Consider the following 27,855-nt stretch of genomic DNA (forward strand, 5'->3'; position numbering starts at 1 on the left):
ATATATATATATATATATATATATATATATATATATATATATATTTACCAATTCAAATAGTTCTGGAACTTATTATCAACTGAACTTTTATATTATTAAACTGCAGCATCAAAAAATGACCTCTTTTTCATGATAATTCACCAAATCCATTCAAAAATATCAGCCAAGCAATTTCAAAAGACTTCCATTATGATTATGAGTTTACTTGGTCTTCTATTTTTCTCCTTTTTATATATATATATATATATATATATATATAGTTATGTGAGGGACATAGGCTTGACTTGGAATGAAGGATGCTAGTCAAGTCATTTGAGATTGAATGGCTTCTTTTTTTAGCATATGGTTTTGGAAGGTTTGTGTTGAAATGTAAGGATTTATTTTGAAAGAAGCCTCAACGATTGGACCCAAAGGAGATGGTTCGATCGTGCTAGTTTGTTTCTTTCTCAAGTGTCCTTTGTTTGACTAATTTGATAGCGGTCGTTTGGATCTACAAACTAGTGAGAAGAGGAGGATTCAATTCTCTGACCTCTTAGTTGATGACATATGCTTTTAACTAGTTAAGTTATGTTTGGGGTTGGAGATTGATGCTTAGTGTGCTACTAAAAAAATAAGAGTTGAAAGTTACTATCTTCCTTTTTCGGTGACTCAATCATAATAACTCATTAGGTGACCTTTTGAAAAAGTTCTTAAGATACATGTGAATGAGGACAAATCATGCTGAAAGTACTCATGTTGGTATGTGGGAATAGTCTTCATTCTTAGAAGCAAGGAGTAAGTAATGTGATCATGCCGAATTCTAATCTGAATTCTGGGTACGAGTGATTGTGTCATGTGTTGAACAATGGACACATACAAAGATATAAACCAATAAACAAATTAGAGTTCAACAAGCTCAAACGATTATCTTTTAGTTTCTATAGAAGATTCTTCCTAGTTCCTATGCTATCAAAACTTTGTACAGAATCATCACATGAATGGGGCAAAACAAATGATGTAGGAAATTCAAGCTCTTTCTCTCTATCCACGACTCGAATCCTTCCGAATCCAAATGCCGAGGGAATCGTTGTCGGTATCGTGTTTGTATATCAGTGATGACTTTCCAAGAGATCGGCCAGTGTAATCTTCCCACAGTTGCCAGTGTCTAGTCTATCAAAGTTATTAGATATCTGCATCACATCTTTCTCTGATACCTTACCCATCTCCTTCAGCTTGTATAGCACATACTCTGACCTACTGCAACATGGATAACATCAAATACCCAATGTCAGCTCACCCAGTTTTGTTGTTCTGTTTTATATTACTCGACTTGATTCACAAGATCGATATGTGTACCAAATAAGCTACGTGCCAATTGAGGTACCAGCCAAACCTACATGGCTGCGATATTTAAGTTGACAGAAGAACATGGACCAAACCGTACAGGACGGGAAGGAATGCCTAACATAGATTTTCTCAACAAAAGAACTCAAACTGGTACTAGAAATCTAAATAGAGATTGAATTACATATTGAACAAAGACATGTTCAAACAAGAATCATGGACAGTTTTGGATGAGCTAAGTTGCAGCGTGTTTCAATCAGAGTAAAACCAGAAGATATAAAAAAGTTGAGACAAAGATCTTATGCCTTGTTGACTTAAGACATGAAATAAGATTCCAACAAGTTTAGCAGGAGTGCACAGCATACGAATTCGTCAATGGAAACGTGTACAGAATCAGGATGAAGAAGAACTCTTTTAGTGTTGATAAGAAAATAGGTTCATTGTCAGCAAAGAATTCCAGAATTCCCATCTCTCGAGATACCAAATCCAGTACTTAATGCCAAAAATAAGAACCCGACTCAAGCTAGCGTATTCAAGTTTTTAACGATATTCTTATTCGGCCCTGCTTGCATCGATAGCTAACTAATGACCCACCCTCATAACAGAACACATAGATACAAATGGTCCAATGGGAGCAAGAATTTCCAGGAACATTTCATTTCTGAGCAGAAGAGCCATTTTCATTTTCAAGTAGTGTTCGCTCGATTACGTATTAATCAATATTCGATTGATTGGTCTGAGGTTATCGATAAAAAAGATTTGTCTAAGTCACTTCGTTTCTTTTTGTCCAAGTTTCTTCTCTATTCTCATAGCACATGCACCCAATTCTCATAGCACATGACCTATCAATTCCCTTGAACTTTTATTCTTTTTTCATTATTTCAAAGAGGAGGCATTTCGTGTTAAAGAAAAGAAGTGAGAGACCTGCCAGAAGAGACCCATGGGAGAGAGATTTCTCAGATGTCTTTTTTCAACTTGTATCAAATGAAGAACTATTTGGTATTCAGAAGCCAGAACCTTTACAGGCTAACAAACTACACTCACAGAATTCATTCAACCGTGGACTTTTGAACCTACCTACCAAACAGTTAAATCACGTATTAAATTGTGGAATCTCACATTGGTTGGAGAGGGGAACGAAACATTCCTTATAGGAAATTGTGGAATCTCACATTGGTTGGAGAGGGGAACGAAGCATTTCTTATAGGGGTGTGAAAACACCTCTCTAATAGACGCGTATTAAAACCTTGAGGGAATGCCCTTGAAGGGAAAGCCCAAAGAAGACAGTATCTGCTAGCAGTGGGCTTGAGCTGTTACAAATGGTATCAGAGGCAAACACTAGACGGTGTACAAGCGAGGATCTTGGGCCCCCAAGGAGGGGTGAGTTGTGAGATCCCACGTCGGTTGGAGAGGGGAACGAAACATTCCTTAAAGGGGTGTGGAAACCTCTCCCCAACAAACGCGTTTTAAAACCTTGAGGAGCCCTTGAAAGGAAAGTCCAAAGAGGACAATTTCTGCTAGGGGTAGTGAGTTTGGTAGTGAGTTTGGGCTGTTAACCCCTATGGCTCTTCAAACACAGCAAAGTGGGTAGGCAATTTCATACAAGTTATGCAAAAAAATGCTCAAGCGTGTTCATGAAACAAGACAAGTAAGACATCTCAGCAAGCAGAATCAGTAACATCCAGACCAATTTTCTAAGCTACTTCTCTAAACTTAGTTTGAAAGAATAATGTTAAAACATACCTCACACAGCCATTGTTGTCAGTATCAGCAGCAAGAAACTCAGAGACAGTCATATCCTGACCAAGTATCCACTTTGCCATCATCCTATGCCGCTTATCTACCCTTGCCTCTGCCAAATAAAGAAACGCCCGAGCGACAGCAAGGGTCGATACAAGCAACCAAATCGAAGCAAAAATACGACCAGTCATCGACTTGAATGCCTGATCACCATATCCAACTGTTGTGACAGACATAACTGAAAGATAAAATGAATCCAACCATCCCAGATTTTCAACAAAATGCATAACACCCATGCCAAGTCCTATACAAAGAATCACAACGCCCAAGGCCAGAGCCACTTTCATTCTAATCCTCATTCTTCCCTTCTTCACATCAATAATATAGGATTTCCCAGATTCACGCTGCACCCCTCTCTTTACATTCCTTAACAAATAACTCTCCTGCAAATCAAGCACATAACTGACCATTCCAGAGAGTAATATATCAATAAATCCGAATCCCACCAACACAAACAATACGGAGAACAGCTTCGTCGCAGCACTATTGGGCGTGATATCTCCATACCCAATAGTGCACATAGTTACTATGCAAAAGTACAATGCATCGACCACAGGGTGAGTCTCGTGAGCCGAAAACTTATCACGATTAATCCAATAGATAAGCACGCCCAATGATAAGTAAAGAATTAGAAGAACAACAGCTTGGCGGATAATAGATTGCTTACCAAATTGTGGTTTGGGCTCTTGCGAATGGTTCACATCGTTGATGACGGCCATCGCAGGTGCGGTTTTGGAGCGGTGGAGGTTGCTTTTGTGCCATGAGTAATTGGAATCCACAAGCCATGCCTGTTGAGACGGCGATTGGGATTTTGGGGCCAAAGGTGTAGATGGGTCCTGAAGAGAAGATGAAGCAGAGGGTCTTGAGGAGGAAAGGGAGAGCGTCAAGGCGTCGAATATGGGAGAAGTGTCTTGCGGAGACGATGAAGGACCGAAGATCAGGCGGTCTTTGAACTCCGTGGGTGTCATAGGGAGAGTAATTTCATCGTTTTCAGGGAGTGGACATAATAATTGAGGAGGTGGAGGAAGCGGCTTCCCCCTTGGGCTCATATACGGAAGAAGAGGCTCTTTCTCCATTCAGATATGATGCTGGTTAACCTCTGAGGCCACAGTGCAACCAGCAGCGTTGGGTCCAATCGTAGGACAAGAAGAAGAACGCGTCAAAATGAAAACCCAGGAAACGATTTTGGTGAATGAATTTCAAGTCACAAAGAAAACGTGGGATAGATAGAGCGAAAGCTCAAATGGGAGTAAACTGTTGGGACCCAGAAACTGAATGCCTCCAAAAGGGTGAAGAACGGGGGAAACCCAGTGGCATAATTACATTACACAGCGCCGTAGCAGCATACGCACTGCGACGACGGAGGAAGACGAAGGATTAACGAAGAAGCGATTAATGAGGCACGATCCGATGAAGAAAAAGAAACCCAATTCACTCGAGCTTGAGCATTGATCATCCACAGCTGATCACCCAACCCAACTGGAATCGAATTTCTTTTCCCTTCTCCTTTGCTGTTCTTCCTTCTTTTTTGTACCTATCCAACATTTCAGAAATAGCTTCATAAACTGTCAGCCAGAAGCTCCGGAACCACATATATATTCCAGACATTTTTTTTAGAATAATTTTTATTTTTTATTTTTATTAAGTTAAAATTATAAATGTTGGTCTTAAACTTACATCTTCCTATCTTGTTAACCAATTAATTTTTTTTTTAAAAAAAGTTAATTAATCTATTAGATAAAATATTAAATCATTTCTATGGAATAAATTTGAGAATTTTAAAAGAATTAAATGTGGATAACTAGAACTTTTTATAATTTCTTGCCAAAATTTTAAGAAATCTAATTTGTTACACTTCACATGATACTTTATGAAGATAATAAATATTCACATATTAAAAAGTATGTTTTAAGCTATCAAATAAAATAAAGTGTTTGGTAAATAAATAAAAAAAATTAATCTAAAAAGTGTGTATATATATATATATTCTGTATGCAGTTTCCAAATTATCTTACTTTCTGATTCTATTGTATAATTCATTAATTTTTATTATAGAGGCCCTCCTTAATAAAGTAAAATAAATATTTATCAATGTCTCTGTCTAGAATAAAATTTATTGAATAACGTATGAGTTTCAAATAGAATAAAATTGAATAGTGGACAGAAATAAGATGCAAAATATTGATGTCAGCATAATATTAAATCCCATTTTGATTTTTTTAAAAAAATTAAAGAAGAAAAGATACGATGAATCCATGAATAAATAAACAAGGACAATTATTTATGGTTAGAAAAACACCATAATTGATGGAGTTTCTCTTCCTTCTGAAGATTGTATTCTCAATCAATGAAAAGATTATTATTTTTTCTATCAAAATAAATAAATAAATAAATACAACATTATAAAATAAGCACATAATTGTAATATGCAATAATTACATTCATATTTATTGCAAAAAGGATAGGAATACTGAAGGTTGACATGGAAGGCAGGAATATTCTTGTTTTGTGAGGAATTTTTTGAGTAACCCTTTCAAACATCTTATCTTTTTATCTACAGAGATCCAAATCCATGCTTTCAATCAAAAGTTTCCACATCAAAGTCATAAATGGATTGATGTGACTTGGTATTATCAGTATAAACACATCACATAACAAATCAAAAGCTAATGGATAGGAACAGAAACTCTGTACAAAGAGACAAGGGAAAATGCTCTCTGGGCCCAACCTTAAAGTACTAACCATATGTTACAAGTTTTCTGGTTATAAGGATTTGTACTTGTTAGTTTCAGAAACGGTAGATGGTTTGTAACCGTCCAAGTCCTCAAGTCACCACTGGTATATTGTCATCTCTGGACTTTTCCATATAGACTTATTCTCAAGGTTTTAAAACGCAGAAATTTTCACATTCTTATAAAAAATGATTCGTTCTCCTTTCCAACCAATGTGAGATCTCACAATCTACCCCCTTTGGGACCCAACATTCTTACTGGCACTCGTTATTCTCTCCAATAAATGTGAGATCTCACAATCCACCCCGTTTGGGGCCCGACGTCTTCGCTGGCACATCATTCAGTGTCCACCTCTTTTGAGGCTCAGCGGAAGCATGGTAGGTCTATAACCCAAAAGTCCGAGGATTGAAACCTGGTTCTAATACCAACTCGTAATGACTCTAGTTCCCTTTAGAAATTAGGGTTGTTACATGGTTACTAAATGTACTTCAACTCATAAACAACAATCCAAATCACCCCTTTATCAAGAGCTATATATTCAATGGATCACTCTCTGAGCAATCACAAATAAGAAAGAAAAATAATAATTCAAGGTTGATACTCTGTCATACAGATTAATAGTTTAGCGAATTTGACCTTAACAATGGTGTAATACCAGCTAGTGGCGAGGAGCTCTTGAATTCTGAGGTGAGAATATGAGGGGGATCATGATAAAGTAAATAGATAAAAAGGAAGATATTGTACCGCACAAGCAATAAACATACAACCAAGACTGCGGGTATAATCATATATCATATAAGGTGTGCAACCCATCTCACTTTCTAATCGTCATCATCAAGAACGCTCCGACGCCTTTGTATCTGAAGAATAATGAGAATATACAAATACCATCAGGACATGAACATACCAAAATTCAGCAGGCGGAAGTAAGCAATGAAAACTCACAGTAACTTTCGTCTGTTTTGTGGTCTGGTTGTTAATCTGTTCTAGCAATGTAATAAGCCTCTCTTCAGAAACCTGAAAAAAAATGGCCCGTTGCTTCATTGACACACTGGTGTTGCCATATTCTCAATTAAATGTAGGTGCAACAATTTTGTCAGAGAAACTAAAATGATATATTACTGAACCTTCTCTACAATTTGGCCCATCTGTGCAGCTCTCAGTATAACATCTTCGACACCTCTCGCCTTCTCAGGTTTAACCAATGCAATTCGAGCAACTGCATAAAAGCACAGGGGAAAAATGAGTATGAATAGGGCAAAACTGCCAATAACCTAGTTTTCCAAAGTATGAATAGGGAAAAACGAGCAAAAAACCACAAATACCCAACCCAAAAAACCACAAATCTACTCACAAGCAAAGCTGCAAAACGTACACTTGACAGGTATTCAACTTCAACTAAGCAACAATAATATACAAAAGAATTGAGAATCGTGAATGGTGATTTAAAAGAGAGGATCAGTAACCACTTAGAAAAATGACAAGGTTATCTACGACCAGCATAAAAATTCTAATCAAGAGGATGGTCTATAATGAAGAATGTCCGAGAATTGAAAGAATGCAATGAAATTCATCCTTAAACTGAACCAATGAGATTTAAATCCAATTCAGAGAATCTTTTTTCTCTCTTTCTTTCAGGGAGGGGGAGTCAATGTGGGGTTGATGGATGAGGAAAAGTACAATTTGTCAATAGAAGGAAACTATCTACAAGCACGCTAAGGTTGAGTAATACAAAGTGTGAGCCTTATTCTAAGGGCGAGGGATAGTTTTCGTCACTCTCTTGACCTTTTGAGAGTGCTTTTGTGAGAAACAGTTTTTGCATTATATGTGTAGGTTAAAACCCACTTCCTCCCATTCTCCGAGTCTCCATACCAATGTAGATCTAAATTGAACTAACAAAAAACTTAGCTATGTTAAAAGCTTCAACCCAATCCATACACCGCTTCTCATTCAAAAGAAAAAAAAGGGTGTTCTCTCCAGTCATAGTGCTTAATACGATGGCCTTGGTAGCATGAGACAAGAAAACTTTTGCACTCCTAAAATCCATGGCCAACAAAAGTTTCTCTTTCTCCTAAATAACTAACAGACGCAACTCAAGCAAAAGGTTAGAAAAATGATTTGCCGGCATTTCTAACTTTATTGGCGTAAGAATGAGTACATGGGTGGGTTTCCTGGAACCTTGTTATCATATTGATGCCAACATTGTTATCATATTGATACATCTTGTGTACTTGTGCAGTAAACAGAATTCCAATCACGGTCAAATCCAGAAACAATAATTGTATTCATGAAGGAGAGCACGAAAGGCTAAGACTGTGCCTCCAAATCCTGCAAGAGGACAAGATGACAGCAAATCTCAACTGTCGTGTTAAAAATGAAGGGAAATAACAGAACTCTTTCGCACTTGCAGACAAAATGAAAGCTGCAAATGTATTGAAATATCAATCCTGACCTCATTTCCACAATTCCCACTAACAGCAGCCCGCAAAGTTGTTGTACCCTACCCTTACTTTCAAGTCCAGTAAATGATTGAACTTGAAGCAGCTTCAAAATTCCAAATCGACACATAGGTTACCATATAAATTCAATATTCAACCACACATTAATAGCATCGCAAATGTAAACTTACATTAATTTCATGATTAACTTAGGATGTGAGTTAGGTCCAGAGTTTCAAACAAAAATAGCTAGGAAAAAATCCATATGGAGACAGTCAAAGATCACATAGATATAAGAAACTAGCTTACTCCAAAGTTGAAGAATATACTTACGTCTTTCTCTAGCTTGCATTGACAGAATCTGACTGAGCATCATTTGTCTGCGTTCCTCTGCTTCACTGAAAGTGAAAGTAATTGTTATCATTCATATGCACAATAAAGCAGGACTTGAATAATGAAAGTAACAACTAAAAACTAATGAAAATAAAAGTGAGAACCTCTTAGCTTCTTCCTGGGCCTTCTGTTGTTCAGGATTATTTTGGCTTCCCTAATCATCATTAGAAGTCAGCAAAGATGTCCACGATCAAGTAAGCAGTTACTACGTATGTAAACAAAAAAATTACAGCTTACCCCGCCACGCTGGGCCATGAGTTCCTGCATTCTTCTCTGCCTGATGGCTTCTAGTTCAGGATCATCCTATATGAGGGTCAATTATTCAATTTAAAACTCAACTTAGATAAGAAAATGGCACGAAAAGAAAAGATAAGAGTTTATCGGATGCCAAATATAATTGAAAGTCATGGGCACTTGCTACTTAGATAATATAAGCAGCTAAGCAATCGAACTTATAAGTTATAAGATTGAAATCACTTGGTAAGGTTGTAGCAACAGATTTTTAATGGTCCTCTATTGTAATCAATAACCTTTTGATTGTTCAAAATAAAAATGATGGGGGAAGAAACTAACTAAAATAGAGATTTTTCTCCCTTTAAATGACCATTCTTGACATCCAACAAGTAAAGTTGACATACATACATGACATATATAACCCTTCTCACCCTTACGCAGTAATGAGACATGAACAAAACATCCTATGTCGCTTCATTTGGCACAAACTGCAGCGTGAACATAAATGTATCAAATCAATTTTTTTCAAATCCAAAAACCACTAACTACTATATGCGTAGCGTACGCATGAGCTGGTCTATAGATATATTCATATATTTCACCTGAAAATGGACTAACAGTTTCTAATCTAATCCTAATCTTGAAGAATTCTTGTACGAGCAGGGGGAAAAAGCAAGTAAACAACTTAGATAAAAGCCAATCCCCGATTAGGAACAGAAGAAATATTGCTGAAGCAAAACGGAGAGACCCACATTTGGTCAAGCGGGGTTCAAAGCAATGAAAAGCAAATATTAGCATAAATAGGGTAAAATCAAGTTGAAGCAACATTCGATTACATCGCAAACTGCAGGGTTTCCACACACTAAAAATGAATCGACAACATGAAGGTGATATTGGCGAAATTACCATTGCTTCGAGGATCGTGGTAGCAGTCAGTAGAACTGAAGTTCAATAATTTCGTATAAGCTGCAGAGCGAAAACGAGGCTACAGATTTCCTCGGTTGCGTTTATGTGGCGCGACCCACCTTTTCCCTGTAGCGCGTATCGGACCTCCAGGTCGTGCCTCAAATTCCAAATATTGTTCCACTTTTTTTGGCATCTTGTTTCCATTAAATTATCCAAATATTGATATTTAATTTACCAAAATTTTATATTTTATTTCAATAAATACTCTTTCATTTTTCAAAAATAAAAATATAATTTGTTTAAAAAATATTCATAAAATTTTTAAAATAATATATATTTTTTTAAAGATTAAAACACCTCGTAGAATATGTCTGAAGTTTTAATTAATAATTAGATGTTATTTAGACGTTATTAAAATTATATTCAACTAATTGATATATATTTATCATATAATTTTTTTTCGAGTTATTATAATTAAAAAATATAGTCATACCAGCCTTTCAATTATAAATTTATAAAATATGTTATTTTATAAATTGAGTATATTCTTATATCTCATTTATAAATCTTATTATTTATCTAGTTTTGGAAAATATTAACTACTGCTAAGATTTATTAAAAATTGATTGAAAATGAAATAGAATTTAAAAAAATGGTATTTTAAGCTAATAATAAATACATAAATAAATTATGGGCGTGGCTATGAATTCCAACTTTTGTGGGTCCTCCGTGCACGTGTTGAGTCGGAAGTTCGGAGCGGTGCGAGGGAACTTCGGATACACTTTGATCTGCAAATCGCAATGACCCTGTTTGTGTTTTCTCACTCTCCGCTGCGCTTGATTTTCAAAACCAAGGTCGTATCACAATCTTCTAATCCGTCCACTGCTGATTTCGTACTAATTTCAGAATTTGCAGGTCCCATTTCCGTCGCTGTTTCATACCATCCGTCGGCCTCATGGACGGTAATTTGTTTCTCGCAATTCAAACGCGTCTCTTGTTTTATCATTTCATGGCATGTTGATGATCTCCAAGTCCAGAGGGAACGACTCTTTGTGAATCGTAATTTTTGTGTCAAAATTTATTGCATGCTAGGTGTTTGTATATATGACTGACTCGCTCATTTGATTGCTTGAGTCGAAATTTTTGCGTGAAACTTGTCTTCTCTGTGATCTGCAGTAATGAACGGATACTTGCTGTAATGTTTGTATGAATAGCAATACAATATTAAAGTTTCATCTGTATGTGTTTCGTTTTAGATTCAGACAGAGGTAATTTGTGTATGTACAGTTCAATTTCTCGAATTACTGGGATATGTTGGGAGCATATGGGCTTATCATCAACTAGGAAACCACTTTCTGGATTTAGAATGCTTTGTACCGGCGAAGGTGCGTGTAGCATATCTTCCACTGTCAGGGGAACCCATTGGATCTCTTCTTATGGTGGCCTCCTCGCAGTCCCATGTCTAAAACACGCTGCTTTTTTTGCCTATACATCGTTGCTTATGTGACATAATTGACCATTTTGTATGTGCCAGATTTGTCCACCAAAAAATGTGTTCCTTGCAACTCGAAGGATTTACGTCCAATGACTGAGGATGCAGCAAAACATTTGATTCGAGAGGTATGCGATATTATCTCTGTTTGTTAAAACTATCATCTTATGCATTTCATTTCATTTATTTCATTTTATGATTTTCGTATAGCTGGCTGAGTGGAACCTTATTAATGAAGATGGTAAGCTGAAGTTGAACCGATCACTGAAGGTGAAGAGTTTTCTTAAAGGAATGGACTTGTTTAAACTTATAGCTGAAGTTGCAGAAGCAGAGGGTATCTTGCTTTCCATATACGAAATATATGATGCACTTGTTTCTGTTTTCATGAATCGCCACAATTCATTTCGTTGCAATATGAATTTTAGTGAACTATAAACCTGAGTTCTATAATTCAATGCAGGCCATCACCCTGATCTTCATCTAGTTGGATGGAACAATGTAACAATTGAGATATGGACACATGCAGTAGGTACGATTTATTGTTTATGTAGCAATAAATAAAATTCCCCTAAACATTAAACATAGACATAATTGTTTCACTCATAATTTTAATGGCCTGTTTTTTAACGTGAAGAGACCATCTTTCTTAAATTTTATCACTAGTTCCTGTATATTGAAACATTTTTCTCATATTGTGAATGGCAAAAGGAGGAGGGAAAACTCCTCAATTGGAACAACATGGTATAATAATGAAGTTTAAATAATTTTTCACATAGCAAAAATGTTTTAATTTCCCTGTAGTAATGTAAGCTTTTAGTGCCAGTCTTCAATGAACAATAGGGTAAAAGCCTTCAGTTCGTATCTTAGAATCGGGCTGAGAATCAACATTTTTTTCGTTCTCCATTCGATGGTTTCTTCATCTAGCTTGTTTCTGGATTGGTTCCTTCCATAAGCAAACTAGTTTCCTGGCTTGTTTACCTCCGAGTTGTTGAAGTATATTCTTACTTAGAACTGTGTGCTATTGGCGTTGACGTAATTAGCTTTTGGGCAGGTGGACTGACTGAAAATGACTTCATACTGGCTTCCAAGATCAATAAGCTTGATGTTCATAACCTATTGGGCCGGAAAGCTGCTATTAGCAGTCAACATGACTGTTGAACAGGACCAAAACATACCAACATTCGGCCAATGTTCTTGTTCATTTTCATGCATGTTGTTCTAAGTCCAGACCCGAAGGTCGTCGCTTCTTACTTTAACGCGTTGATTCAGTTCAGTTTTGCAGTTTGGAAGATACTTATTATCTTTGTGGTTTAATGAAGAATTGTGTGTTTTTTCTTAAATATTTTATCGGTGTGGTACTGCGAGCTTCAACTCTGTAGGCGATTTGTTGTTTTGTAGTTAGATTGAGATGATTGGTGGATCTCTGATTTTGTTTTACTTTTGTGAAAATCTCGGCCGCTAACAGTGATATTGGATTTGTCCGTACAATGCTAGGACTTTTCTGATATAAAAAAGCTGTTTGCCTTGTCAATGGCCTTTCTTGGACGGCCAACCAAATGCAGAACTGCTTTGAAGCTCTGCTCTAAATGAATGGTCAAGAATTTACATCTTCTTGTTATTTGGGTAGGGTTAGTATCTTAAAGGGTTAGTATCTTAATATAGATAAGATAACGGAGAAGGTATTTTAGGGTCGGTTCGCATTTTTTCCACGCTAAGTGGTTTCGTGCGCGGCCATTATCTTGTCGGGTCTGAGTGCATACGGTTACAGAATCGGCCGACTTTCCCTATAAAAGAAACACAGAAGTTATTATTTTTCTATGAGAATAAAATTTGAATGTTCAACAAATTTGTTTATGTTCCATCTTATTTTTACTCTTAGTATTATGTTCTATAAGAACGACCAAAATTTTATATTTTGCAAAAAACTAACATTAAAAATATTTTGAGATTAAATTGAAACTGAAAATATTTAAAAATGATAGACTAAAACATTATCCCAAGTTTACTAATAAAAAATGTCCTAATTCTAAGGTAGGTTTCGATTAAATTTTAAAATGACAAAAAAATGACGTATTTTTTTTATACATTGTCACATCAATTTACACAACAAATAATATAATATTATGATGAAAGTTAAGATTTAAAGTTTGGTTAGATTATGAATTTAATTCATAGATGAAGTAATTATCAAAATAATTAAATTTGTGAGTAATATATTAAATAAAAAATATATTAGTTTATTGACGTATAGGAGTTTTAAAGTGGAAAGAAGAGGAAATTTATAATTTAACCTAAAATTGATTATATTTTTTAAAATTGGTTTTTTATGTAATTACAGAACAAAAAATGAAGATCCAAATTCAACCAGAAGCGTTTGTCAACAGAGATCCAGTGGACAGGTCTCGGGATTTAAAAGCACGCCTCGTAAACGCGAACCTCAACCCATTTCTGCTTCTCTTCAACTCGTTTGCTGTTCACACAGAAATATTTGGTTCCTCAACCTGCTCCCTTGCTTCTTCGAACGATGGTAAGTTCTCCCCTTTCACTTTTCCTTATTCGATCCCCTTCAGTGATTGGTAGTTTTGAACTTGTGCTCTCTACAGCTGTTGCGCTAGCTTGATCTTTCGATCTTCAAGTTGTTTATCACCCTGTCGAATTATTTTTTTTCCAATGCCGTAATGCTTGATTTGGATTTTGATGTTATCGCAAGTTATTCTTTTGCCTTTTATCCCATAGCAATTGTACGTGTATTGAATACTTTTGAGATTAATATTATAATTGGACGAGTTAGAGCCTCAGATCGGATTGTAAACGATCCTTTTCCAGGTGAAACATAGGAATCGTCAAACTAGTTCATGCACATACATTCATCTAGGCGCTTATATTTGGTTTTGGAGGTGGAATGATCCATTGTTCAGGTTGCTGTTGGTAGGAACATTCCCATTTTTTTTTTTTTTCTCTCTCAAGTGACATCTTAGCGTCTGTCTCTATCCCAGTTTACGGGTGTAAACTTTTAAATTTTATACGAGAAATTGAATAACAATTAGATGTACTCGCAAAAGTTGTTCTGCTATCAATTAAAGGAAAAGTTATTTGTTAGCTTTGATTTGCATAATGTGTCAAGTCTAACCTGGATGTTTTGACTTGATCAAATGATGAGAAACTGGAATCAATACCTTCCTNAAAGAAAATTTTTGGATTACTACGTTGTTTTGGTGCCGTTTTAGCAGCAAATATGGACAAGTTAGTGGTGATGTTTTTTGGACAGCCAAATGGGATTGAGTATTCATGTTGCTGAGTCTGGCAATTTGTGTGAAAATTTATTGGTGACATTTTTCATTATTTTTTATTTTGAAAAATATGTTAATTTCTTTATTTATTTAAGTTCAAGTTCGAGTTCAATTTGATAAAATTAAATCATAGAAGTCCAATGGTGATGAAACCTCTCCTTTATTAGTCAAGAGCTAAATAGTAGCTTGTTTAGTTGAAAATGTCCTTTTCTCTCTATTTAGGATTATGAATGATTGGATGACGTACATTTTTTGAGTCACAAATTTAATAAATCGCATTTGATAATCTGATTTCGTTCCTTGGCTTGGGTTGTGGATCTTGATGCACGATTTGAATTCTTATTTTAGAGTGGTATCTCACTGTTGCTGGAGCAGCCCGGGCCACTTATTACAAAGCCATAATAATTGCATGTTTCCTCATTGATATCATCCGATGGATGTCTAGGCAACTGCTACAGGAAACCATTATGATGCTGATATGCGTATCTGTAGTATCACTACAAATACTTTGGACATTCATGTGATGATCCTTTATTCCGTATGTGGCTTTTGATGTAGGAGTCCTGTCCTTCAATAAAAAATATTCTCCTGTTGGATTCTGAGGGGAAACGTGTGGCTGTCAAGTATTACTCCGATGAGTGGCCAACAAATAGTGCAAAGGAATCTTTTGAGAAAGCTGTATTTAGCAAAACTCAAAAGAGTAATGCTCGAACTGAAGGTAATCCGTTGTTTGTGGCTCTTTGGCTTCTCTGTTTTATAGATAGGTGTCACTATTTTAATTGAAATACTCTAGTTAGAGATGCCACTTTTTTATTGGTGTTTTTGGTTGTCTTTTTCATTACCTTCTCAGCTTAATCAAGGTAACATTAATACAGTTAACAAAGAATTGAAATACTCTAGTTAGAGATGCCACTTTTTTATTGGTGTTTTTGGTTGTCTTTTTCATTACCTTCTCAGCTTAATCAAGGTAACATTAATACAGTTAACAAAGAATTGAAATACTCTAGTTAGAGATGCCACTTTTTTATTGGTGTTTTTGGTTGTCTTTTTCATTACCTTCTCAGCTTAATCAAGGTAACATTAATACAGTTAACAAAGAATTGAAATACTCTAGTTAGAGATGCCACTTTTTTATTGGTGTTTTTGGTTGTCTTTTTCATTACCTTCTCAGCTTAATCAAGGTAACATTAATACAGTTAACAAAGACAATAAAAAGTATGTACCATGCAGTTCTTAAAATGGCCTATACTTATATATCCTGTTAACTTGTATCTATTCTTTATCTGTAGCGGAGATTGCGATGTTTGAAAACAATATTATTGTTTACAAATTTGTGCAAGACCTACATTTTTTTGTCACTGGTGGAGAATATGAAAATGAGCTTATCTTGGCAACAGCTCTTCAGGGATTCTTCGATGCTGTTGGCCTTCTTCTTAGGTCTTAGCTCTAAGTCCCAACATTTGTTACTATTTAATGGTTATCAACTTTGTTGTATAATTACCGTATTTCACTGCAAGTTACTGTTTTAGTTAATGTGTGTTTTGCTTCTACTTCAGGGGCCACGTGGAAAAGAAGGAAGCACTTGAAAACTTGGATCTTATTTTATTGTGCCTTGATGAAATTGTTGATGGCGGGTATGGTTTAAGCTTATTTCATGCTTTGAAAGTTTATTGAGCCTATTGTTTGCTTAGTTTTCTTGGGCTATTAAGCATATTTGTCACAATTGTACTGTGAAAAGGTTGTTGATGTTGATTTTATCTAAAATTTGATTATTTCAATTATACATCAAAGGTTGTTTATTTGGGTGCGATATCATCATAATTCATGGCTGTGTTATGGAACATGGAGGGAAGTCCTAGTACTTCGTCGTGAGGCACAACCCCCCTCCATGAGTATGGTATAAACTAGTAATGAATTGAAAAACCTTCCTTCACGAGTATGATACATATATAGCAATGAGTTCAAACAGTATTATAGCACTAAAATAATTTAGCCACAGCTGTAATCAATTTTAAATTTCCAGGTTTTTCCAACATGTTAGTCTAGCTGTTCAAACAATTGTTTTTAGTATGTTATCTCTTGTCCTTAGCTCCTTGAACAGGGTCTGAATTCACCGAAGTAAGAACTACATCCAATCCTGCGATGATAGGGAAGCCAAATTTCTGTTAGCAAGGACCTTCTCATTAGTTTTAGTTCTGTTCAAATATTTCAGTGTTTGCAAATATCATAATGATTTCTGACATTACTGGCTTGGTTCCCTCTGAACTTTGGAAGAATTACTATTACAATGTATGTCCAGTACATGAGCTAGCTAATGTTGGATTAAGTGCTGCAGGATAGCTTCATGCATTATCATGCAGATACTTGGTAGGAAAAACAGTATATGTAGATATGTAGATTTCCACTAGAGAGAGGGACATAAGATATGCCTATGCTTTCAAAATTTACAGTGTGCAACTACATGTGTTTGATGCCTTATTTCATCCAAGGGCAATATCACTAGATTCAGATTTAGATGATCGAAGTGCAATTCAATGCGAACTGCATAAATTATTGTTCTTTTTTTGTTGCAAATCTAAAGTTATTCAGTTAGTCAGGACCTGGTAGTTTTACAAGCTAGTTTATATGCTTTATATTTATTATGCAGTATTGTTCTTGAGACCGATGGAAATGTCATTGCTGGGAAGGTTGCAACTCAAAGTATAGATTCTTCAGCTCCTTTGTCTGAGCAGGTATTATTACCCTCTTTCCGGTGTGGGTTATTCTCAAACCAAAATATGAACGTTGAGAATGCATATGCTAAGATAGATGGATATAGACTAACTCACCTTATCCACAGACAATAAGTCAAGCACTGGCCACTGCACGTGAACATCTGACGAGATCTCTTCTTACATGATGTATACACATGCTAATGGGAAGGAGCATGGAGAAAGTATCTTTATGGCAGCATCCTTCGGTCCGGCTACTGTTCCTATACGACACATAAAGTGAATTCATATCTCCTTGGAGTTGCAATTTTTTTTTTTCCATGGACAATCTCTCGCAATTGACCCAATGGAAGTTCCTGCTTCTAGTTGAACAAGGAACTTTTTCATTTTACCTTTTTCCCATAAGCAGTGCTTATTGCATTGTTTTTTATCAGATCATGTTGGATATTAGTTGCATATTATCTACTAATTGATTTAAATATGAGCATATATTACCCCGATCACTTTTAGAAATTTTTTTAAGAGTGGAGATGGAAGATTCAAACTTCTCATTTCTTGATCAAAAAGATGTGTCTCAAAGCATGTTTGTGAATGATTTTGAAATGGTTTAGGTCATGTTTGTCCTGTTCAAAATCACTGAAACATGCTTGTATTCAAGCATAATCAGTCCACAATTTATTTAATTATATGAAAAATGTAAAGAAAAGGGTAAAAGCAAATAAAATTTATTTTAGATGATTAAAAACATCCTTCAGAAAGAATGATTTTGACTGACAAAAATGATTTTACAATACGCAGATCATGGATGAAAATTTATCTGTACCTTAGGTAACTTTATGGAAGACCCTGAAACAGTAAACACGAGTAATTTATACCCACAAAGTACTCGGATATTTTAAGCTTACACTTGATAAAAGAGAATAAAGTATGCATGGCAAACCATTTCACTCCAAAGACCAGATGATAAACACACTACAAACGGAGTTCTAAGAATTCAATACAAAGATAAAACTGTACTTGCCAACTAAGCCTTGCCAACACTAAACCCATTGTAAAACCTTTATATTAATGTGAAACTAAGTGAAAACTGCGGAAAAACGATGCTTTTTCATACCCATTACTACAAGAGAGAAAGGGACTGTAAAGAGTGTTGTTCACTAATCCAAATTAGCAGACCTCGTTAAACATAACCAGACAATGATATGTGTAGAATACAACCTCGTGGCACAGAGCAGTGACCAGTCGATCTCTTCAGACCAATTAACAACATTTCATTAATAAATTAATGCCAGATCATATGGGCACCCTTTGATTGGCCACTACTATGACACACACTCAGCCCCTATCAGTAGCTGTTTTGCCATATCTGTTGTGACTGTTTGGGCTGTTGACCTTGAGACCCTCCCAGAGATGCGTCCCTGAGAGTTTGCTGTTGGCCATCAAGTGACATACCCGCCTGGGAATGGTAGAAGTTCGGGTATCCCAGAGCCCCAAATTGTTGTGAAGGCTGTTGAGCTTGTCGGAATCCACTAGATTGTTGATTCTGCCCTTGGAGGCTGTAATATGCACTAGCGGGAACAGCAGACATTGTTCGGGAACCAGGCCCATGAATCCACATCGCCGGGTTTTCATTCTGCCATAGATTGTCCAAAAATTAAACCAACAGTTCTGTAATATAGTATTTGGCATCATCTAGGAACCTTTCACACGGAATAAAAAGAAAAATGTTCATTTCACAGCCTCAGAGAATCAAGTGTCCAAGATTCTACCCTCATGCCATTTTTATTATTTAACTGTGTTATCATTATCAGTTTCTTCTAGAACCCACAAACGAGAACCAAAAAGTTACCTGCTGGAGGGATAGTAAATGATTACTCTCTTTGTACTGTGAACTTATAGCATCTTCATAGCCAATGGATGATCCAGCTGGTGCTGTGGGAGGATTCAGCGGGAAATTTCCTCCAGGAATGCTAGTTGAACTTCCAAATCCGTAACCAGAAGCAATTGCCGCAGACTGAGGCAAACTGCTAACAGAAATGCTATTTTTGTACTGTGGAAGTGCCGCTGCCAACGCTTGATGGTACGTACTGTTACCTGCAAATGCCTGTTGGAAACCAGATGGCATATATGTATAGCTCTGTGGCAAGAAAGGGTAGCTAATCATATTGGCAAAAGGACCCAGAGGAAGGGTGGGCTGAGAATAAGGATGAACAGCAAGGTGTTGTGGAAGGGCTGGTCCTGCTACAACATTAGACTGTGGAGTGGGCTGAGAAGTAGTAATGCTATTTGTTCTTAGCACCTGAAATTTTAACAGAATAGATAATAAGAGAGTTATGAATCTGATCGATGGCATTATTGAATTTCTTCCCTCCCGGTATTTAAAAAATCATAGTCTCCACACTATCGCTCTTAAATAAACATAAGGTGGTAACATCATAATCCAAGACGAAACAGTGCCAAGACTATTTAATCATTTAATTACAGAAGGTCAAGATCAAATCCTCTGAAAAGGTCAATGGCTATAGCAATGTTCGATACTAAAATGAGAGCATTCAAAGTTCAATAGCAGGTCATTAGTTTTCAAAGCATTACTAGTACAAGGAATTATTAGTGGGCGAAGAGAAGATGGGTTAGAAATGGATCAAAGCAGTCTAGGAGTCGACGTATCTTTTTTTCACTAAATTGGGTCTCCAAAGGCCTTTATGCCATCATGACTGATCCTAGGTGGTTTGGGTATCATGAATTGCCACATATGGTATGAAGCAACACACTTCTATAAGAGAGCCGCATAGTCATGCACTTTCAACTTGGGTTTCTAACTCCAACAGTTGCTTGAATACTAAGAATAATCAGGCTACCAAGCAAGCAATTGGGTAGAAAATCTTAAACATAAGTGGTGACAAAGTGTAATCAACTTCAAGAATCACATAAATGTATCATCAATATTATTTAATGAGAACGAAGTAGTAATCAATTCAAGATTATATTTCATTCTTAATCAGTATTTTCACAAACAGAAGCAATATGTATTTGTATCAGATGGAGTCGGTCTCTCAATAACATAATAAACTGGTCATGCGACTGATATTTGATCTCTCAACAATATAATAAACTGAGCGAATGAATAGATTAAAAAAGAACAAACCTCCGACATGGACATGGAGGGGCCAGTGATGGAAGAAGCAACATTGCTGTATTTTGGCACTGATTGTGTGTCGGGAAAAGGTGAATATGGAGGATCCTCCCTTACTGTCTGAGATGTGGAAGCCAACAACATATTGTTGGACAAAGTATTTGTGTATGCTAGCTGCAAAATGAGGGGGAGGGAAATAATAACGAAGGATGAGAAGCCATCCTACCAAGAACACTTGAGGCATATGAACAAAGATTGAAATAAAAGCAAAGAGGCAGTAAATGCACGATCAGTGCCCCTAATAAGACTATATTTCAATACAATTGAAAGAAATGTAGATATTTCTCGGTCAGAATTGTACAGTCACCAAAACTCATAGGTTATTACAACGTACAAACCACCATAAGTATTAACAGAGAAAAGCAATGATTGGTGATGGTGTGCAGTCCAGTAACTGATATTGTATCGAAATTGACAAAATATACTGATTTCATCCCATGACAACTATTGTATTAAGGTTCAATCATCCCATAGCCAAAGGTAGATGTTCTGAGTGACCAAAAAACTATTAGAAAAAGTACTTCTGTGCCACCATTTCTATTTCAGTAACAATATCTAAAAAGCTAAAAAACATGAAACTTATCAACTAATCAATACACAACCAAATTCTCCATTTTACCAACACCTGAATTCAAGGTACACAAAAAACAAAGCCTTAAACACTTCACTGATAAGAAGTCCTCTGCTATCCCTTCTTAAAAACCTGTTTCTTTCATGTTTTACGATGAGAGCGGGTTATCTATATGTGCATACAAACTTTCTTAAAAACAGTTCCAAAAAGAAAACACAAAACTGTTCTGCTCATATTTCCACACAAGCCACTAAAGTTCTTAAAACAAAATTTCACCCATGAAAAAAAGAACTCCCCAAATCCGAACAACTTAGTGCATATCCAAAGAAAATAGAATGTTTGACATTACCATTGCTCTCTCGAGGTTCTGCATTTCTGAACTACTTTGTATAAATGGAATTTCTGATGGTTGGTTGCTCTCATAACTAAATGCAGGAGAAGAGGATGGAAATGCATATAGATTAGCCTGAGCATTTTCAGAGCTTTCCTGCTTCACCTCTGCTTGCGTAGTAGGAGGTTCATAATATCCACCACTAGCATTAGTTCTGTGGATTAGGTTGCCATCCGAGTTAGTACCATCATCCTCAAAATACTCAGAATTTCTGCAAAATATAAGCTAATGAAATTATTGCCAGTAAAATAAGATATGAGACAATAACAATTTAATTTAAGCAGATACATCCTTTAAAAAAATGTTAAATTGGTTTGTATGTTTTCCAAATATTTTGATATAAAGCATAATGCACTAGAACCACGTAAAAAGTTTCTTCAACACTTGAAATAATCTTACATTGTTTTTCATATCAAAATATCACATACTAACACAAATTCTCCACGTGAAATTCATTAAAATATATATATATTATATATATATATAAAACATGTATATGTTGAATACATGATCCAAGTTTTCTTTTTTTCTTTTTCTTTTTTCAGAAAATGACATGTCACAAAATTTATATCACGTTATTGACATATCCCATCTCCTGTGTTAATGTTTTTTGACAAGAAGAAATAATAGCCTCTGTGAAGACAATACCTAGCCTCAGAGTGACCAACTGAAGAGACAGAAGACTCCTCTACGTTACTATTTGGAGGCCTATTTGGAAACACCCCAGAACCAGAAAAGGCAGCATTAGTCCCAGTNCGAAGAGAAGATGGGTTAGAAATGGATCAAAGCAGTCTAGGAGTCGACGTATCTTTTTTTCACTAAATTGGGTCTCCAAAGGCCTTTATGCCATCATGACTGATCCTAGGTGGTTTGGGTATCATGAATTGCCACATATGGTATGAAGCAACACACTTCTATAAGAGAGCCGCATAGTCATGCACTTTCAACTTGGGTTTCTAACTCCAACAGTTGCTTGAATACTAAGAATAATCAGGCTACCAAGCAAGCAATTGGGTAGAAAATCTTAAACATAAGTGGTGACAAAGTGTAATCAACTTCAAGAATCACATAAATGTATCATCAATATTATTTAATGAGAACGAAGTAGTAATCAATTCAAGATTATATTTCATTCTTAATCAGTATTTTCACAAACAGAAGCAATATGTATTTGTATCAGATGGAGTCGGTCTCTCAATAACATAATAAACTGGTCATGCGACTGATATTTGATCTCTCAACAATATAATAAACTGAGCGAATGAATAGATTAAAAAAGAACAAACCTCCGACATGGACATGGAGGGGCCAGTGATGGAAGAAGCAACATTGCTGTATTTTGGCACTGATTGTGTGTCGGGAAAAGGTGAATATGGAGGATCCTCCCTTACTGTCTGAGATGTGGAAGCCAACAACATATTGTTGGACAAAGTATTTGTGTATGCTAGCTGCAAAATGAGGGGGAGGGAAATAATAACGAAGGATGAGAAGCCATCCTACCAAGAACACTTGAGGCATATGAACAAAGATTGAAATAAAAGCAAAGAGGCAGTAAATGCACGATCAGTGCCCCTAATAAGACTATATTTCAATACAATTGAAAGAAATGTAGATATTTCTCGGTCAGAATTGTACAGTCACCAAAACTCATAGGTTATTACAACGTACAAACCACCATAAGTATTAACAGAGAAAAGCAATGATTGGTGATGGTGTGCAGTCCAGTAACTGATATTGTATCGAAATTGACAAAATATACTGATTTCATCCCATGACAACTATTGTATTAAGGTTCAATCATCCCATAGCCAAAGGTAGATGTTCTGAGTGACCAAAAAACTATTAGAAAAAGTACTTCTGTGCCACCATTTCTATTTCAGTAACAATATCTAAAAAGCTAAAAAACATGAAACTTATCAACTAATCAATACACAACCAAATTCTCCATTTTACCAACACCTGAATTCAAGGTACACAAAAAACAAAGCCTTAAACACTTCACTGATAAGAAGTCCTCTGCTATCCCTTCTTAAAAACCTGTTTCTTTCATGTTTTACGATGAGAGCGGGTTATCTATATGTGCATACAAACTTTCTTAAAAACAGTTCCAAAAAGAAAACACAAAACTGTTCTGCTCATATTTCCACACAAGCCACTAAAGTTCTTAAAACAAAATTTCACCCATGAAAAAAAGAACTCCCCAAATCCGAACAACTTAGTGCATATCCAAAGAAAATAGAATGTTTGACATTACCATTGCTCTCTCGAGGTTCTGCATTTCTGAACTACTTTGTATAAATGGAATTTCTGATGGTTGGTTGCTCTCATAACTAAATGCAGGAGAAGAGGATGGAAATGCATATAGATTAGCCTGAGCATTTTCAGAGCTTTCCTGCTTCACCTCTGCTTGCGTAGTAGGAGGTTCATAATATCCACCACTAGCATTAGTTCTGTGGATTAGGTTGCCATCCGAGTTAGTACCATCATCCTCAAAATACTCAGAATTTCTGCAAAATATAAGCTAATGAAATTATTGCCAGTAAAATAAGATATGAGACAATAACAATTTAATTTAAGCAGATACATCCTTTAAAAAAATGTTAAATTGGTTTGTATGTTTTCCAAATATTTTGATATAAAGCATAATGCACTAGAACCACGTAAAAAGTTTCTTCAACACTTGAAATAATCTTACATTGTTTTTCATATCAAAATATCACATACTAACACAAATTCTCCACGTGAAATTCATTAAAATATATATATATTATATATATATATAAAACATGTATATGTTGAATACATGATCCAAGTTTTCTTTTTTTCTTTTTCTTTTTTCAGAAAATGACATGTCACAAAATTTATATCACGTTATTGACATATCCCATCTCCTGTGTTAATGTTTTTTGACAAGAAGAAATAATAGCCTCTGTGAAGACAATACCTAGCCTCAGAGTGACCAACTGAAGAGACAGAAGACTCCTCTACGTTACTATTTGGAGGCCTATTTGGAAACACCCCAGAACCAGAAAAGGCAGCATTAGTCCCAGTTCCAAAACTTCCAAAGCTCAAATGAAAGCAATCTGGGGTGTGAAGCTGGAGGTGATGTGGAATTACTACAGAAGGATTATCCTCTTCAGGTGGTGAGCTCTCATCTTCCTTCTGTAAGCTTAACTGCTGAAAATTAGCAGACATTGACGAAGCACCATCTTCAGCTGGAAAAAGTATTTATAGAAAATATAAGTTGGCATCATTTGTAAGCTTCTCTGGCTTTCATTATTCGGAAAGATAAAACACAAGAATGAGAAGTACTGATGGAAGAACTAGAGAACCTTTGACATCAAAAATCAAACTGAAGAGTAAGTTACTAAATCCAAAAGAACAAAACTATCATAAATTAATCAAAGCACACAAAGGCTTTAATTCCACACAATATCTCCAAGTTTTATTCTATAAGAGTTTCAAGGGCAGATATTATGTAGTCAGATGTCAAATTTATTTTCCTAAATCAAGAACACTTCATTCAAGTACTCTATGATCCTATTCCATAAGCAATGAATTTCTTCAAATCACTGAAATTTCCAACATAAAGACAAACAAACTTTTGCCTGCTAGATTAATAAAACATTAATTATGACAGAACTCAAGGAACCTTCCAGTGTACAGCAAACCAAACTTTCGAGAAGCTTTAATCATACAGATTGCTACACCTCAATCAAGGTAACATCGGATCTATTGCATAATAGCTCATGAAGACCAAAAAGAAAATAGCAATCAATTTCTTTTAACTTTTTTCTGTTAAGAACGGAAGAAAGACATCAACCTTAAATGAGACCTTCAAACCAATTTCACATCTTTTACCACCACATTTAGGGAAGGGAGAGACACCAAAGTGAACCTTGAAAAACTATACAGGTAGAACCATATATATATATAAGAAACCACTTCTTAACCAGAAGATGGAACTTGACACGCTTCTTCCACAAGAAATGGAATTTAAAATTAAGAACAGTTTTAAAATGAAGGGAAAGCAAGTTTCAATAAATAAAACCACCCACTGTAACATCTGCTTAGATTTGATTTTTAATCATTTCAAAGAAGAAAATCAAAGAATATCACTAAAACATCACCATATAGTTCATAAACTTCAAAACTGATTTAAATTAAGCTAATTTGACGGTAAAACAAAAAATACAATGAGCCAGTAGCAAAATAACAACCTTCATTATGTTCAATAACATGCCTGTGAGGCAAATAGGAGCTCATGTCGTCATATAAGTTACTATCTGATACAGAGGTACCGCCAGAGTTATCCTCTGGAGTACTTCTACCCAATATAGATGCATGCGCAGCATGGTTTGCTTCAATATTGTCGACGGAACCACTTTCAACTACCTGAACCTTGTCTTGATGTTTATGCTGACTATCACTATCCTGTGATAAGTTAGCTGGATTTGAATGCAACTCCAGGACTGCAGGTGACTCTACGGTACTAGAGATACCAACAGCTTGAGGAGGCTCAATTGTGGGCCATTCATCATTAAGAGATACCTGCTGACTTGTAATACCTGGTCCAGAGTGAGCTTCTGAAACTGAGGAAGCCTGATGTTGTGCCGAATGAAAATTCTGGAGTGGTAGTGTAGACTGAAATGGAACACTGTTGTGAGAACTTGCACCTTGAAGGGAAGCGTTTTGCACGGAGGAACTCTTGCCCTGAGGCTTGCCCATCTTAACAATGTCAGCCATCGATACTTGGCCCTGAGCACCCAACCAAGCAGATTGGTAGCCAAAAGAGGACTGTGAGGATGAGATTGCTCCATCTCCTGCACCTAATCCTGATAATTTATTTTCTGTGACCACATTGTTGCTGCAATAGTGATTAAGAGCATATAAGACTAGTTTCAGTTCATCAAAAATATTCTTTAATACAAAATATATTCCAACAATACATACAAGTTTTAACACAGGTCAATAGATCCAGAATAGTTTTAGCATCAACGAGAAGCACAGATACATAGAACTCTCATCTTTGGAAGTAAATTGTCAAATCATGTTTCATTTTCTTAAGTAAGAAAAAAATTCCCGTGCTAACCATCATACAATGATTTCCACATTTATACCAAAAAGTAGACTAAAAATAAAAGAAGATAGGTTTTTTCCTCACTTTAATACAAAACCAATACATTTTCATTTTTCTAGAAACTTGGCTTAAAAGATAGGTTTAACAAGCCGGGAATTATATAATTTGAGTATATTTAGACATTATAATAATATGTCGTAGCTTGCCTAACTTACCCATGAAAAGCTCAACTATGTAATCCCAAGTTACACAAGCCTAACTCATGATATAAACATCTCCAAAAGATGCTTTAACATGTTCAAAACATGCTCCATGCATTCATTTTAGCCTATAAAGCACCTACACTTCCAAAGTGGCCGTGAGTGTTAGACACCAACATGCTGCCGACATGTATCTGACACACATTTTAGCATGTCATATTTTTCATTTTCTAACACGCCAGAGCATGTTTTGGACACATTGGGACACATAAAGTTGCTGGAATTAATGAACCAAGAACCACAGCCCATTTATGGCCCACTCCATTTTTTAAAACTCTTAATGTTTAGTTAATCGACTCCCAACGATTCGTCAGTCCTCACACCCCACTTCATCCTTCATTGCTCTCCAAGACCCAAGACGACCAGCGACCGACCTCATGAATCAACTCCCGACGGTGACCAGCTTCGCAAAACCACGGCAACTTCTCCATCTTTCTGTTTTATCCCCTTTTTTTATTCCAAATCTTCGTGAAGGGAAAGACTTCCTTTTTCTTCTGTTTTTATATTTTTGTTTACAATTATTCTTTTACCCTCACACGCATATTTTTTTTTTAAAAAAATTAACGTGTCCCAATGTGTCTAGTCCTTTTCTTGGAAATTGACATGTTGTCATGCCCATGTCGTGTGTCAATGTTTGTGCTCCTTACCTTTTTAGCAGGGGCATTTAAAAAAAAAAAAAAAAAAACTCCGTATTAAAGAAACCAGATCAACAAAATTATCTAAACCTTAAGACAATTGATGGAGACAAGTTAGCAATGTAACAAATATTTTTCAAGATCATATAAACAATCCAAAAACCAGAAACTTAAAATACTTAAGTAAAAGAGTATTCAGCCTAAAACACCACAATTCTTACCCTTTAATGAATGATACAGCTTTGATGTCTATATTTAGTCATATAAAGGACAGGAAATGCTTTCCAACTATTTCAAGACAAATTTCATACTTCATTTGCTACCAATAACCTAGATGAAGCATACCACAATGTAAAAAAAAAAAAAAAAAAAAAAAAAAAAAAAAAAAAAAAAAAAAAAAAAAAAA

The 27,855-nt window shown here is 35.7% G+C and overlaps 5 protein-coding genes across 9 annotated transcripts in view; 2 read left to right on the forward strand and 3 right to left on the reverse strand.

The window, feature by feature from the left end:
* Nucleotides 1-775: 775 nt before the first annotated feature.
* Nucleotides 776-4,702, reverse strand: LOC111804145 (two-pore potassium channel 3-like). The gene is made up of 2 exons (XM_023688850.1): nt 3,067-4,702; nt 776-1,236 (listed from the first exon to the last, which is right to left on the reverse strand). The coding sequence occupies exons 1-2, from the start codon at nt 4,197-4,199 to the stop codon at nt 1,089-1,091; spliced, it is 1,281 nt and encodes a 426-aa protein (XP_023544618.1). The 5' UTR covers nt 4,200-4,702; the 3' UTR covers nt 776-1,088.
* Nucleotides 4,703-6,351: 1,649 nt separating this feature from the next.
* LOC111803117 (DNA-binding protein DDB_G0278111-like) lies at nt 6,352-9,985 on the reverse strand. 2 transcript variants are annotated; one of them, XM_023687395.1, is made up of 7 exons: nt 9,827-9,985; nt 8,924-8,989; nt 8,791-8,840; nt 8,627-8,691; nt 6,983-7,074; nt 6,801-6,872; nt 6,352-6,715 (listed from the first exon to the last, which is right to left on the reverse strand). In XM_023687395.1, the coding sequence occupies exons 1-7, from the start codon at nt 9,827-9,829 to the stop codon at nt 6,677-6,679; spliced, it is 387 nt and encodes a 128-aa protein (XP_023543163.1). In that variant the 5' UTR covers nt 9,830-9,985; the 3' UTR covers nt 6,352-6,676. The 2 variants fall into 2 exon arrangements, with proteins under 2 accessions (XP_023543163.1, XP_023543162.1); XM_023687394.1 differs by lacking the exon at nt 9,827-9,985 and adding an exon at nt 9,352-9,387.
* A 550-nt stretch (nt 9,986-10,535) lies between these two features.
* LOC111803220 (putative pterin-4-alpha-carbinolamine dehydratase) lies at nt 10,536-12,660 on the forward strand. Of its 3 annotated transcripts, XM_023687530.1 has the most exons (7): nt 10,536-10,680; nt 10,742-10,788; nt 11,114-11,211; nt 11,361-11,446; nt 11,529-11,652; nt 11,779-11,847; nt 12,370-12,660. In XM_023687530.1, exons 1-7 carry the CDS (start codon nt 10,627-10,629, stop codon nt 12,474-12,476), a joined length of 585 nt encoding a protein of 194 aa, XP_023543298.1. In that variant the 5' UTR covers nt 10,536-10,626; the 3' UTR covers nt 12,477-12,660. The 3 variants fall into 3 exon arrangements, with proteins under 3 accessions (XP_023543298.1, XP_023543300.1, XP_023543299.1); XM_023687532.1 differs by lacking the exon at nt 11,114-11,211 and having other exon boundaries at nt 10,631-10,680; XM_023687531.1 differs by lacking the exon at nt 10,536-10,680 and having other exon boundaries at nt 11,083-11,211.
* Nucleotides 12,661-13,678: 1,018 nt separating this feature from the next.
* LOC111803108 (coatomer subunit zeta-2-like) lies at nt 13,679-17,822 on the forward strand. Its single transcript, XM_023687382.1, has 6 exons — nt 13,679-13,845; nt 15,167-15,326; nt 15,898-16,045; nt 16,165-16,242; nt 17,256-17,340; nt 17,448-17,822. The coding sequence occupies exons 1-6, from the start codon at nt 13,843-13,845 to the stop codon at nt 17,505-17,507; spliced, it is 534 nt and encodes a 177-aa protein (XP_023543150.1). The 5' UTR covers nt 13,679-13,842; the 3' UTR covers nt 17,508-17,822.
* A 425-nt stretch (nt 17,823-18,247) lies between these two features.
* Nucleotides 18,248-27,855, reverse strand: part of LOC111803469 (putative uncharacterized protein DDB_G0277255) — an 11,610-nt gene continuing 2,002 nt past the window's right edge. Inside the window, exons 5-11 of one of the 2 annotated variants that reach the window (XM_023687883.1) lie at nt 25,695-26,341; nt 24,501-24,689; nt 22,123-22,204; nt 21,433-21,685; nt 20,465-20,626; nt 19,169-19,618; nt 18,248-18,952 (exon numbers count right to left, since the gene is read on the reverse strand). In XM_023687883.1, coding sequence (XP_023543651.1) covers nt 18,665-18,952; nt 19,169-19,618; nt 20,465-20,626; nt 21,433-21,685; nt 22,123-22,204; nt 24,501-24,689; nt 25,695-26,341 — 2,071 coding nt within the window. In that variant the 3' untranslated portion in view covers nt 18,248-18,664. Of the gene's footprint in view, nt 18,953-19,168; nt 19,619-20,464; nt 20,627-21,432; nt 21,686-22,122; nt 22,205-22,760; nt 22,923-23,728; nt 23,982-24,418; nt 24,690-25,694; nt 26,342-27,855 lie in introns of both variants that reach the window. The other variant, XM_023687882.1, reaches the window with a different exon arrangement.

This window comes from Cucurbita pepo, chromosome LG10, assembly GCF_002806865.2.
Source record: "Cucurbita pepo subsp. pepo cultivar mu-cu-16 chromosome LG10, ASM280686v2, whole genome shotgun sequence".
Lineage (NCBI taxonomy): Eukaryota > Viridiplantae > Streptophyta > Magnoliopsida > Cucurbitales > Cucurbitaceae > Cucurbita > Cucurbita pepo.

Coding starts and splice junctions, on each gene's coding strand:
- LOC111803220 (XM_023687530.1), top strand. CDS start 10,627: ATGACCCTGTTTGTGTTTTCTCACTCTCCGCTGCGCTTGATTTTCAAA. Junction 10,681..10,741: donor GCTTGATTTTCAAAACCAAG/GTCGTATCACAA, acceptor CAGAATTTGCAG/GTCCCATTTCCGTCGCTGTT. Junction 11,653..11,778: donor TGAAGTTGCAGAAGCAGAGG/GTATCTTGCTTT, acceptor AATTCAATGCAG/GCCATCACCCTGATCTTCAT.
- LOC111803108 (XM_023687382.1), top strand. Junction 16,046..16,164: donor GCTGTTGGCCTTCTTCTTAG/GTCTTAGCTCTA, acceptor CTTCTACTTCAG/GGGCCACGTGGAAAAGAAGG. Junction 16,243..17,255: donor GATGAAATTGTTGATGGCGG/GTATGGTTTAAG, acceptor TTTATTATGCAG/TATTGTTCTTGAGACCGATG.
- LOC111803117 (XM_023687394.1), bottom strand. CDS start 9,372: ATGTCTCATTACTGCGTAAGG. Junction 8,841..8,923: donor TCATGGCCCAGCGTGGCGGG/GTAAGCTGTAAT, acceptor AATGATGATTAG/GGAAGCCAAAATAATCCTGA. Junction 8,692..8,790: donor GCCCAGGAAGAAGCTAAGAG/GTTCTCACTTTT, acceptor TTTCACTTTCAG/TGAAGCAGAGGAACGCAGAC.
- LOC111804145 (XM_023688850.1), bottom strand. CDS start 4,199: ATGGAGAAAGAGCCTCTTCTTCCGTATATGAGCCCAAGGGGGAAGCCG. Junction 1,237..3,066: donor GACAACAATGGCTGTGTGAG/GTATGTTTTAAC, acceptor TCCATGTTGCAG/TAGGTCAGAGTATGTGCTAT.